Source organism: Myotis lucifugus, unplaced genomic scaffold, assembly GCF_000147115.1.
Source record: "Myotis lucifugus unplaced genomic scaffold, Myoluc2.0 scaffold_507, whole genome shotgun sequence".
NCBI lineage: Eukaryota > Metazoa > Chordata > Mammalia > Chiroptera > Vespertilionidae > Myotis > Myotis lucifugus.
Window position 1 is genome coordinate 163,692 of NW_005871555.1, and position 12,717 is coordinate 176,408.

At 55.2% G+C, this 12,717-nt stretch overlaps 1 protein-coding gene across 1 annotated transcript in view; it reads right to left on the reverse strand.

The window, feature by feature from the left end:
• Positions 1 to 10,978: 10,978 nt before the first annotated feature.
• Positions 10,979 to 12,717, reverse strand: part of NUF2 (NUF2, NDC80 kinetochore complex component) — a 17,717-nt gene continuing 15,978 nt past the window's right edge. Inside the window, exons 13-14 of the mRNA XM_006103772.3 lie at positions 12,410 to 12,545; positions 10,979 to 11,312 (exon numbers count right to left, since the gene is read on the reverse strand). Coding sequence (XP_006103834.1) covers positions 11,178 to 11,312; positions 12,410 to 12,545 — 271 coding nt within the window. The 3' untranslated portion in view covers positions 10,979 to 11,177. The remainder of the gene's footprint in view (positions 11,313 to 12,409; positions 12,546 to 12,717) is intronic.

Below are 12,717 nucleotides of genomic sequence, written 5' to 3' on the forward strand. Positions count from 1 at the left end.
AGTGCCAAAAACCTCTCCACTGCCCCCTGATCCACGTGATCTTCTCTTCCATACGTATTGTCCTCGGCCACCTCACTCGAGTTGGACCCCTGCCTTCTCTTCCCCCTGCACAGCGTATTCCAGCCTTCCTCCCCAACATAAAACTTTCCAACCCCCACCCCTCCTCCCGGGCGCAGCCGAACCAGATACCCTTAATGATGCCCCCTTCTTTCTGGGACCGCAGATCCGGTGTTTCAGCAGGAGCCGACTTGGACGCGGAAGTGGAGTTGAATCACGAGGAGGACGAGATGAAGGAGGAGGAGGAGGAGATGAAGGAGGAGGAGGAGGAGATGAAGGAGGAGGAGGAGATGAAGGAGGAGGAGGAGGAGATGAAGGAGGAGATGGAGGAGATGAAGGAGGAGGAGGAGATGAAGGAGGAGGAGGAGATGAAGGAGGAGATGGAGGAGGAGAAGGAGATGAGGAGGAGGAGGAGATGGAGGAAGAGATGGAGGGGGAGGGGGAGAAGAGAACAGATGAAGGCTCACCTCTTTCTCCTCCTACTGTAATGCCAGTCAGTCCACACGTTCTATTTAGAGAAAGACTTAAAAATACTGACCCCATCGGGTGCACAAATCTGGAGGGGGGAGCAGAATTCCCCGAAGGACAGCCTGGGGCGTCTCAGAGCGACAGGGCACTGGCTGGACACGGGCCTGGCCCTTCCCCAGGTGCTGGCGTCACAGGCATCACATTCCTGAGCCGGGACCCCGAGTGGGATGCCCCTCCCTGTGCCCTTGGCTGGTTTGCGCCGAGGGCACAGGAAGGCTGGGCTCAGGGAAGGCAGTGGTGACCTGGGACCCGCCTGGTGAAGAACTGGGTCAGTCTCTCGACCCAACGCCAACAGGTGGGAGCTTGATGTCAAGGCTCCCCGGGAGCTCCCGTGGCTTTGGGGACCCTCCTCATTCTGCGGGACAAGGTGGAGCAGCTGCGCCAGCCTCAGGTCTTGGCAGCTCAGCAGTGGGGACCCTCCTTCCTGGGGCCTCCCAACCAACTCCCAAGCCCTGGTCTTCAGACCCCAGGGCCTGGCATGGCCCCCGCAGGGAGACTGTGGCCACCGTGCCCGCTGGTGAAGGCACTCGGTGGTGGGATGGGGGACCCGGTGTGGGCGGCAGGTGGGAATGTGGAGTCAGTCCGGCTGGTCTGTGCCATGGACTCTGGTGCACTTCTCACCGGTGTCACCAACCCCACTATCCCTGCTGACCACGCCCGCACTCGTGCCCACAAAGGTTTCCATGGCGCCCAAGGTCACCTTGGCTCCCTGCCACCTGCCTGCACCTCATCTCCAAGCCTGGGGCCCGCAGCCCTTTGCCCAACCGCCAGCTCACTTCAAAAGCAAGGAAAGCAGGAAGATTGTTGTAAACTTTTATTTTAGCTACAAGTTTCCAGGGAAACGATGAGAAAAGAAGAAACACCCGGACCACATCCTCGCCCCGTCACGTCCCATTTCCACCGGCGGCCCGGGGTGTGATCCCCGCCAGGAACCACGCCGCACGGGGGGCGGCCACCTGTCCCCGAGCCGGTGGCCCCAGATGGGCTGCCTCTCCGCTCTGGGAGCGATCTCCTCTCACGCAAGGAGCAGACATCGCCCGCGAGGAGGGGAATGGACCCCCAGCTCCGGGAGGGTGTGAAGCCCCCAGGAACTCTCCCTGTATCTGTCAGAACCACCTGCCCTTGCCCGCCAGGTGCTGGCTTGTTCCTCTTGATTTCAAAATGTGGGTGTGTGTGTGTATGTTTGTGTGAGTGTGTATGTGTATGAGCATGTCTGTGAGTGTATGAGTGTGTAAATGTATGTGTGTGAATGTGTGTGAATGTGTATGTGAGTGTGTGAATGTATGTGAGTGTGTGCATGTGTGCATGTGTAGATGTTGCATATGTGTGAGTGTGCACGTGTGCATGTGTACATGTGTGCATGTGTGTGAGTGTGCATGTGTGTATGTGTGAGCGTGTATGTGTGAGTGTGCATGTGTGAGTGTATAAATGTGTGTGAATATGTGTTAGTGTCAGTGTGTGAATGTGTGTGTGAGCGTGTGTGCATGTGTCCATGTGTGTGTGCATATGTCTGAGTGTGTGTATGGGGGGAATTTTTCAAGGGCAAGAACTACTTCCTCCTCTACCATGGTCTCAGGCCTAGGCCACCCCAAGGGCGATAGACTTCGGGCCCTGTCCCCAGTGGTGACAAGTGCTTGCTGACAGGTGACCGGCCTTCTCACCGTCCCTCCCAGGCGCCCTCAGGAGAAGGAGCCTCCTACGCCTGGGTCACCACAGTGTGCGGGCTCCCTGTCAGGGGCCCAGTCAGATCTGCGAAGCCCATTCTACTTAGGCCCAAGAACAGGAGCCTGTGAGAGAGGAACTGGGGGCGGGAGGTGGACAGGACGAGGCATGGCCAGGGCCCGGGACGGTTCACGCAGAGCCTGGCCGGGCCGTCGGAAGGCTGGCAGGCGGGTGAGACATTCATCCTGCAGGACCCTGAGGATCCTGGCTGTGCATCTGTCCCCGCAGGAGCACCTGCCCCTGTGCCTGCAGAAGCACCTGCCTGCCTCACCCACGCGCTCCCCTTCCCACCTGCCCGCCCTCACCCGCGTCTCCTCTGGCCGCTCCCGGCCCGGGCGTTGCACGTGTCCCATCGGCCTCCCCGACGCCCACGCAAATGCTGCAAACCTGCCACCCAGGTGACATCTCAGGTGCCCACACGGACGACGTCTCTGCTACACGGGTGACATAACAGGAAGTGAGCGACCACAGGTCCCGCCAAGACCCATCACTCGCCAGACAGCCCATAAAGAGCAAGAGTGACAAGCGGAGAGATCAGGGAGCCTGAGCGGTAAGAGCTGGAATTATACCCACGCCCCTGACTGCCCGCGTGGAGGAGCCGGGTCCAGAGGGGGACGTGGCCCTGACCCCCGCGCCGGCCTCGCCGCCCACAGCAGGCGCCACGGGAGCTAGAGCCACAGGACGATTCTCCAGCAGCCAGGGCAGCCCCCGACCCAGCCTGCTTCCCGCTCCCCGCCATCCAGCCAGCTCCCACGGAGGCGGTCGGAGGCTTCTGCTAAAGAGGAAAGAGGCCCTACAGTCCACTGGCTGTGCTTCCGGAACCAGGAGGGCGGTGGCTCCTCGGTTCAGATTGGACAGTGGGCGTATTTGCGTGACGGGCGACCCGGCGGTCCAGTCCCCCTGCGCTGCTCTCGCCCTGTGATACTGGCAGACAGGTCCCCCACGGGCCTCCTGTCCGAGCCCTGAACCCTGGGCGCGTGATGCGGTTTAACGCAATCAGATGACTTTGCCCATCAGATTAGATGCCTCCCTGGACGCCGGCCTTGGAGCCACCTGCGGGCGGTACCCACTGCTGGCGGCACCCACTGATGGTGGCACCCACCGCGGGCGGCACCAACCTGCGGGTGCCGGTGTTGGGGACACTCAGGGTGAAGGATCACAGGGCTGTGGGCCATCTTCGTGGCTAGGCACTTGGAACCACCACATTGAACATCTAAAACATTCATGTTTATTTGAACATTTTCCTGGGTTATTTATGCTGCGCCCAGAGCTGATCTGTGCATGTAGCTGAGCTGATGTCATATCCACTTTTAAGAGAAAACATTTGTTAGAGACTCCAGTCCACGGCTTAGCGATCCCGCTGGGAGAGCTTCAGGCAGGGCCAGTGGGTGCAGGACTGGGGAGCCAGCTGGTCTCTCCTGAGAAACCTGTGTGAGCCTCAAGGCGGATTCCCTCGCTGTGGGCGCCTCCCACCCACCCCGCTATTGGAAACTGTTATTAAATATAAGAGCAGCGGGTCTTCACCCGAAGTCCCCACCTTCCACATTCCCGGACCTAGTTTGGGGCCCAGCAAGTTGCTCAGTTTGGAGGAATTGGGGCGCCTCTGGGCGGTGAGGCGTGGTGCCTGCGGGCTCCCGCTCTGCCCGAAGCCAGCAGTTCACGGCCTGGCCCCGGGCCGCGGGGCCCCCAGGAAGGGTCTCCCTGTTGAATCCGATTTGCGTTAGAAGCGCACACACAGCAGCAGCCGCGAGAGCGCGGCGGTTAACCTGGCAACTAGTTCACATGTGAACACGCACTCCACCCCCTCCCGTGTCCTGGGAGTGTCACCGGGACCACAGACAAGACCGGTGGGGACAGGAAAGGAAGGCTCTGTCCTCAGGACTGGTCAGAACTTGGTGTTTTGACCAGGGTTTCGAAACCTTCCACAGAAGAACAGGTGTGACCGGCATCAGGGAAGTTCCGGAGTCCGACACTGGACCCGGTGAGGGCGAGTGTCAGCAGGCCCGGCCGGCGTTAAGCTGGTGAACGAGTCTCCGTGTCTCGCTGGTCAGCAGGTCCCCCGGGCCTTGGGGTCACTGTCACAGCGGCCACGCCGCCGCGACGGCACACTGTGCGGCCTCTTCCCCTCAGTGCCGACGCTTCACTTTCTGCAGGGCTGTCTTTCAAGGAACAGTCGCATTGACCACGAACAATTTTTGAGGGAGGGGGAGGCACCGCTGCTTTGTGGCCAAACCCAGTCACGTGGGCGGAGACTGCCGAGCCCTGCAAATGGTTCTCGACCTCAGGAATTCAGGCCGTGGCCTTCCGGGGAGCAGGGACCCCGTGACTTGATTGCGATCATGAGGGTGGACTAGAGGTCTGACTGGGAAAAACAAACTGGCAAGTAAAGTGACGTGCACTGGGCCGCTCCCTGAATGGTATCTGGTTGGGGCGGGTGGCCTCACACAGGCCAGAACCCGATACCCAATATCCGTGCGAACCTAGAGCCAGACCTCTGAGGGCGCCTCAGGAATGCCCTCCTGTCCGAGCGTGCCAGGGGCAGGGAGGTGCAGGAAGTTTACAGTCTGAGGGGCGGGCAGATGAGCTGTAAGGAGATAATGTTGTGTTGTGACAGACAAGCTGGACACACACGCCTGCACCTCATCACTCGGCCAGTTCCATGCTCCCAGGCGCACGGAGGAAGGAGGAGCCTCAGGTCACGTTGCAAATGACAAGAACACGGGCTGGAGGGGGGGGGGGGACGTGTAATTAAAAAGAGCACATCAAAATACTAGTGTATTTCTGCTGCTCGAACTACTGATTTTCAGTATGTTGTGCTTTTGCGTTTTTCATTCTCTACAAGTCCTTTCCTTCCAGCAGAGGTGAAGCTATTTTGAATGTTCTGGGCTCCTTGCACCGGGGGTCAGCGGGGAGCTTCGGGGGAGGGTGGCGTTGAGCTGGAGGTGGGGAGGGGAGGGCTCGGCTAAGCCAAGGCAGGGGTCGGCCAGGAGGGGCCTTACTCGGAGTCTCAGCTGGACAGAGGGTGCTGGAGGCCGGGCCTTTGGCAGATCCCCGGAGCCCAGCCCCTCTGAAGGCCGACAGGACTCCCAGGACACATCCATTCAAGTGCTGCCACCAACTTAAAAACCAAGGACAGCTTTTGGTGCCTGTTAAAAATTCCAGTTCATTACTCTAAGCGTGAGCTGGTCCCTGCCGGTGGCGGGCAGTGCTGACACGCAGCGGACCGCTGGCTCCGTATCCCGGCTCCCGGCTCCCGGCTCCCGGCTCCCGGCTCCCGGCAGGCTCCCAGCTGCCCTCTCCCACCCACCCCTGCTTGAGACGTGCAGGCTCTCTGAACCCCAGAGCTTCTGGGCAGCACAGTTACCAGCAGCAACTGCAGCATAAAGTCAACCTCTGAGCTCAGTTAAGTTGTGGACTGAGTGTGGCCTTTATCTTCAACAAGGACAGCAAACCCAAAGCCGCGCCCAGCTCCCGGCTGCCAGCTTCTGCTCTGAGGACATGACACGCATTATGTCCTTAGGAGCAGACGGCAGCGCTATAACTAATTAAACCCACCACAATATCACGGCAAATCGCTTCGCTTTTCTAACAGGTAAATGTAACTGGCCGTCCTGTGTTTGGAAGCGTACTCGCCCAACATCAATTCCTTTAGTTTCTAGAGAATAGGAGCGAGAGGCAATCTCATTTTAATTATATCTCTTTATTGCTAACAAAGGAATGATTTATGCAATTAAATTAACTGGCTAGAAAATTATTCTCAGCTGGGCTGTCCTGATTCTTTGCTTTCTGAACCGCAGGCTCTTACACTTGTGTGTGTAGATTAATTTTCCTGATATGCAAACAATGCCTCTGTGTTCGCCTTTTCCTTTTTTTTTATTCAGAGGTTCCCTTTTCTTCTTGCCAACGACATGAATAATATTTGTTGAACTGCTTGGCTCTGACTACATTTTATTTTTTAATGTTAAAAAGATAAAAGAGATCTTTCCTTTCCAGCCTCATTACCCCGGGCAGAGTGAGGTCGGAGGGTCTTGTCTGCGGTGCCGGGAAAGCAGAAAAGCAGGAGGCGTGCAGATGCGTGGGAGCTGCACCGTGGGGAGCGGCTTCGCAGCCCCAGAGGGTGTCATGAGCAAATGCCTTGGGGACTCTCCCTCCCTCCTCCTCGCTTCCCTTGTCCCTCCGCCTCCCCCGCCCACCCCAGGGCCTCTCTCCCGTTGTTCCTACCGGTGCGCCCAGGTAAATGCTGGTGCTGAACCACCAGCCAGCCCACCTTTGTGACCTCCGTGAGTGGACACTGGACGAGGTCCCGGGGGAGGGGGTGATGGAGGAATGCAAAGACGTCCACAGAGCCGGTGGCAGGAGGGCAATGTCTGGTAGAGTCTTACGGCAGGAGGTGGATACAGACAGGGTGGTGACATTACCTGGGGACCGCCGGCATTGCTTGGGCCTACATTATGTCACCCTTTCAGATAGGGGGAGGAGAGGAGTCGCAAAACACCAGGTGGGATGTTAAGTGACGGGAGGAGCGAGGTTGCTTTATCTTTTAAAGCACAGACGCAGTAACAGGCGCTTCCCCTTTGCTCTGCCTTATCTGTGAGACCAGCATCCTGGGGCCCGGCAGGATGCCAAGTACTCTTTACCTGCATGTCCTGTGTCTGCCGCGGTGCGGAACGCTGCCGTGGGGAGCGGGGGGCGGGGGGCGGCAGCCAGGGGCAGCACGGAGCCACGAGTGGCTGTGACTGACAGCAGGTGGGGCTGCTCCGTCCTCTGGTTCGCCCCCGCCCCTGCTGCCCGCACCGTGTCTGAGGGAGGAGCCCTCCCTGACACCAACCACAGGCCAGGAAGCACCACGGGCCGGGAGCCAAGGCTGCCAGTCAGAAGTGGTAACTAGTTTGCCTCGAGGACCTCACGACCTTGGATGGAACCTCTCAGTGGATTTCATGGACGCAGTAGATTAAACAACTGCAGCTCAGGGGGCAGGCTCTGCAGTGGGCGCTTTAGTCCCCGGGGAGGAGACGCAAAGACGCCACAGGGGACGTGGGCATTTGCAGACGCTGGCAAGCGGCAGGCAGCCTGGTGCTGACGACAGGAGTCTCTGGGACCCACACCACTGGGGCCGGTGCCCAAGGGCAGACGACGGTGCAGACCCCACGCTTCCCCTCTGGCTTGGATCCTGAGAAATGCTGCCGTGCGCGGAAGCAAACACGGCGGCGGCTTCATGTGCACAGCGAGCCGACAGCTGCGAAACAGAACATGGAGGAGCAGCCTGAACGTGGGGCAGGAGGTGGTGCCGCGGGGCCACGAAATGCTACGCAGCAGTGTCCGTGGAACAGAGCTCCACGCAGAGTGCTCACCGCCGCTTCGCTCGGAAATGCAGTGCCCGTCACGGGGCGCCGGCAGGCCTGCGCCAGGCCCTCCTGGGGGCTGACAGGCCGTCACCCTCGCGCTGCTCCCATTAAATGAGACAAGTGGCAGGAGCGTGCGCCCCACGCCGTGCCCGCGCGGTGAGGGGAGCCGCAGGGAGGTAGCACGCGTGTAAGAAACTCACACTTGTTTCCGAGTGCAGGTCCCGAGAGCAGGGGGACGGTTGTGGGGAGACAGTAGTGAGGGCTGAGGTTGGAGGAATGTCTTCTGTTAAACTAGGGAGGCACTGCTGCTTGCAACGCAGTAGGCGTGTCTGTCCTGACGGGAAGGAATACCTTTCTCACAGGAAAACAGACGTTGGTCACTGACGCACCACTGCTAGTTCCAGGAACTGCCTGCCCCTCGGCCTCCCTCCGAGCTGAGCCCTTCAGTCCTGCGGGTCTAACCCTGAGCGGCCACAGCATCAGAGGTTTGCGAAGCGGGAAGGAGGAGGCAGCGCTTCACGGAGACCTGCGGCTGTGAGTGGAGCAGAGGGGAAGTGACCCTCACTCATCAGGAGAGAGGAGCCACCCTGACGGCAGCCGGGCGGGCCCAGGCTCAGCTCCTCAGTGACTTGCTCACCGTTGGGTGGGCGTCTCAACTCCTTGTCTCAGGAAGTCACCGTCCTCTGTGTTGAGTTGTGTGGAATCTGAACTAGAACTCCGGAAGCCGTTGCTCGGGGACGACCCAGGAAGGGGAAATCGAGTCAGACTCGAGCTTTGGCTGAACAGGCATCCTTTTATGAACTTATAAAATAACTTTAAGATGCTACTTAGAACCTATTTTGAGTCTAAATTCTCTCACACTTTTTCTGAGTTGCTCTGATCACTTTAACATTTTCAGCTTTGATGTTTCAAATCCTATGCCCTGGAGGCAGTGCGGGCAGGAAGACAGCAGCGGCCGATCACAGGGGATCGCCGAAGTAACTGAAGGAAGGAGGTGGCAGGCCCTGAATCTGAGCTGGAATTTCATACAACACTTTTCTGGTCTTTCTAAAAATAGGAAACATCCCGTGAAACTGAAGTCAGATGCTTTAACTTCAGCCTGCAAGACGCGTATTTCAATTTCCCGTGCTTCGTCATACGATGGATTAGCTCCTTGAAATGTGTCAGTTGAACTTGAAGTTACACAATTGCTCTACACAGGCCTCGGCTGTACCTGTGCCCTGCACAGCCGTTTCCATTGTGGTAATAACCTTTAGTGCTTACATGTTGAGAAGGCTTTGGGAAAAAATTCTAAATTGTGTCATTTATTCTTCAGTCAAAACAGCCAAATAGGGGTTTAAATGTGGGTATGTTTGGGGACAAAGGGAGATGAGTGAAGATATGAAACTGCTAGGCCATATGCTAATGTTTGGTATGAAAGATGAGCATTTTTTGTGGACTGCCGTGAACCTGGGTGAGGGGCTGTTATTTGGTCGCAGGACAGGAAAGGCTGCTGCCCGAGTAGCACAGAGGCGGGGCAGGTGCGGGGTGTGCTTTGCCAGGACTGCCAACGCGAGCCGGCTCGTGGCCCCAGGCAGAGCGGAGACGTGAGGCAGTGCCCTGGTTCGGGGGCTCGGTTAGTTGAGTGTCATCCATACACCAGAGGGTTGTGAGTTTGATCCCCAGTTGGGAAGCATATGGGAGACAACTGATTGATGTTTCTTTTTTTCCCTTCCTTTCTCTCTAAAATCAATTAAGTAAACAAAACCTTTTGCTTGATGTAGTCCCATGTTATTTTTCATGCATTTTGAATTTATTTTTGTACGTGGTGTAAGCAAGTGGTCCATGTTCACTTTTAGCATGCGGCTGCCGTTTTTCCAGCACCACTTACTGAAGAGACTGTCCCTACCCCATTGTGTAGCCTCACCTTTGTGTAGACTGACCACAGAAGCGAGGACTTATTTCTGGGCTCTACTGATCTGTTTTTATGCCAGAGCCATACTGTTTTGATTACTGTAGCTTTATAATATCGTTTGATATCAAGGAGCATGCCACCTCCCACTTTGTTCTTAAAATTTCTTTGGCTATTTGGGTCTTTTGTGGTTCCACATAAATTTTAGAATTAGTTGTTCTGAGAATGCCACTGGTATTTTAATGGCATTGCTTTGGGTAGTATGGAAATTTTAACAATATAATCCTTCTAATCCAGCAGTTCTCAACCTGTGGGTCGCGACCCCTTTGGGGGTCGAACGACCCTTTCACAGGGGTCGCCTAAGACCATCGGAAAACACATATATAATTACATATTGTTTTTGTGATTAATCACTATGCTTTAATTATGTTCAATTTGTAACAATGAAATTGGGGGTCACCACAACATGAGGGACGGTATTAAAGGGTTGCGGCATTAGGAAGGTTGAGAACCACTGTTCTAATTAATGAGCAAGGGACAGCCTTCCATTTATTTGTATCTTGTTCAAATTTTCTTCAGTGTCGTATAGGTTTCAGAGAATAAGTCTTTCACCCCTTTGATTTAATTTATTCCTATGTATTTTATGTTTTAAAAAAAATACATATTTTATTGATTTCAGAGAGGTAGAGAGAGGGAGAAACATCTATATACTAGTATATAAAAGGCTAAGCAACCATCCGACCGTCTGGTAGGTATGACTCGCACTGACCACCATGGGGCAGACGCTCAACGCAGGAGCTGCCAAGCCACGGTGACCTGGCAGCAGTGGTTCTGGGGTGACACACCCCGAAACCAGAGAGGAGGGAACCCGATTCCGGGGTGCATCAACCGAGAACCGCCCTCTCACAATCTGGGACCCCTTGGGGGATGTTAGAGAGCTGGTTTTGGTCTGATCCCCACAGGCCAGGCCGAGGGACCCCACCTTCCAGAGGGACCCCGCTCATTCTGCAGATGCCCTTCGAGCCACAGTGCTGCCCCAGGTGTGGCTGGCTGAGGAGGGACCGCAGGAGGTTGGCTCCAGGGCGTGTCTGGCCCGTCTCACCCAGTCCCACCCCGCCAGCCACCTTCTAATTAATTTATTTTCCATGAGCACGAATCCATGCACCAGGGCACTAGTTAATGATAAGAATCACTGATCAGCTGCCTCCTGCATGCCCTCCACTGGGGATCAAGTTCAGAACCCGGGCATGTGCCCTGACCAAGAATCAAACTGTGACCTCCTGGTTCATAGGTCAATGCTCAACCACTAAGCCACACCAGCCAGGCTATTTTATGCTTTTTGACAGAACTGTAAATGGGATTGTTTTATTAATGTGTCCTTCTGATGGTTCCTTATTGGTGTACAGAAATGCAACTGACCTCTGAGCATGGCTGACAGGAAGAGCTGTATAGCTTTATTATGAGTTAGGAAATGTCCACATTAAATGCATTATCCTACAAATAATAACCTATGAGTGTACACAAAATGACTGAGCTAACATTATTTAGTACTTCCGATACTTCCATTAAATTCAACTTCCAGCTACAAACATGAAACCACACAAGCTATTTACAAACCGCCTGCCACATGTGCATCAGGTGGGCAGCGTGGCCATCCTCTTCCTCAGCTCAGCTGCCTTCCCCTCCAGCTCAGCACAGCCCTCCTCGGCCGCCTTCCCAATGCCTTCATGGTATTTCTCCAGAGCCCCTTTCAAGGTCAGAAATATTTCCTAAGTGGAAAGTGAGATGGAATGAGTCTATGCAGCCATCTAAACTGAAAATGAGTTACAAGAATCATGGTCTGGTTCCTATTTATTAATACCATGTGCACGCACACGCGCGTCTACTCTCACTAAAAACCCCTCTACAAGCCAGACAGACACGTCAACCACGTCTGCTCCTCAGAACAAGCCTGTCCTGTCACCACGGCCTGGGTTCTGAGACATGAGGACTTAACCGTCGAAGAAACTTCCACTTCGCCGCTCTCCATGGCAAACACCAGGCACACACCTAGACGGCGGTGGCAGCGAGAGCCTCTGCGCGGGACCCGCCATCACTGAAGGCCGGTACACAGACTCACTACGAGCCCACGGGGCTGGGGAATGCCCCAGCCTCATCTGGCCAGGCTGCTCCATCAGCAAGAATGAGTTTTCACCCAAACCCACATGCATGTGCTGAACATGAAGAAACATGAAAGCAAAAGTTTTCAGCCTGAAGATAGTTTCTTCCATCTCATACTTAGCCAATGCAATTTTGATCTTTTATTATTTATTTTTAAAATTCTCAAACCTTGTGCTGGGGCCCTGACCAGAGTATGCGGAGGTTCACGGCCCACTCGCCATCCGCATGCGTATAGGCAAGGACACAGCACATTACTAGGTTAGAGGCCCCTTTGCCCTACGCGTGCGCGGAGGGCAATGCCTCAGCAGTAGCATTGTCTGTACTGCGCAAGTGCACCCTCGTGTAACCTCTTTATGTTAATGTAACAGGAGAGTCACTAATTGGCACAAGGCCTCTTTAGTTTGAGCGTGTATATCAGGTGCCCCTGGTCAGCCAGTTGTTGGCTGCTTTGTTCACAGTAAAGCATGTCCCACCTGCTGTTACCCGTGTGTTCTTCCCATTTCCTGCACCCAAGCGGGTCCAGCCCCTGGCTGAGGAACTTGCACCCCCCCCCCCCTTGGTATAAGGATAAGGAGGATTCTGAAAGGTTATGGGAGGGGGGTCAACCTCTACTCTAGAAAACTGACGAAATCTTCAAAATGAGGGAGGCATAACTGACGTTTCAGCTGGTGAGATGACCTGAAGTTAATTTCTCATCAACACTCACCTGGGACTTCAGTTTCTCCCTCTCCGTGGTATCTTTTAGTTGCTGGATGGCAAATTTAACTTTTTGGATTTCTTGGTTAATCGTGGTTATTCGCTCATACACAGCACCTCTTTTTTCTTGAACTTTATTGCAATCTCTAAAGAAAATGGAGACAGCCGATTATAATTCCTCTTCAGCATCTAAAGGGCAAACATTTAACTCTGAGTCCAATTCCAAAGTGACCATGTGTATCTGACACACCTCAGCCTTGTCTCAGGAATAAAAGCGAACGGATGGCGACCCCAGTGAGGGGCTACACACGGGCCGGG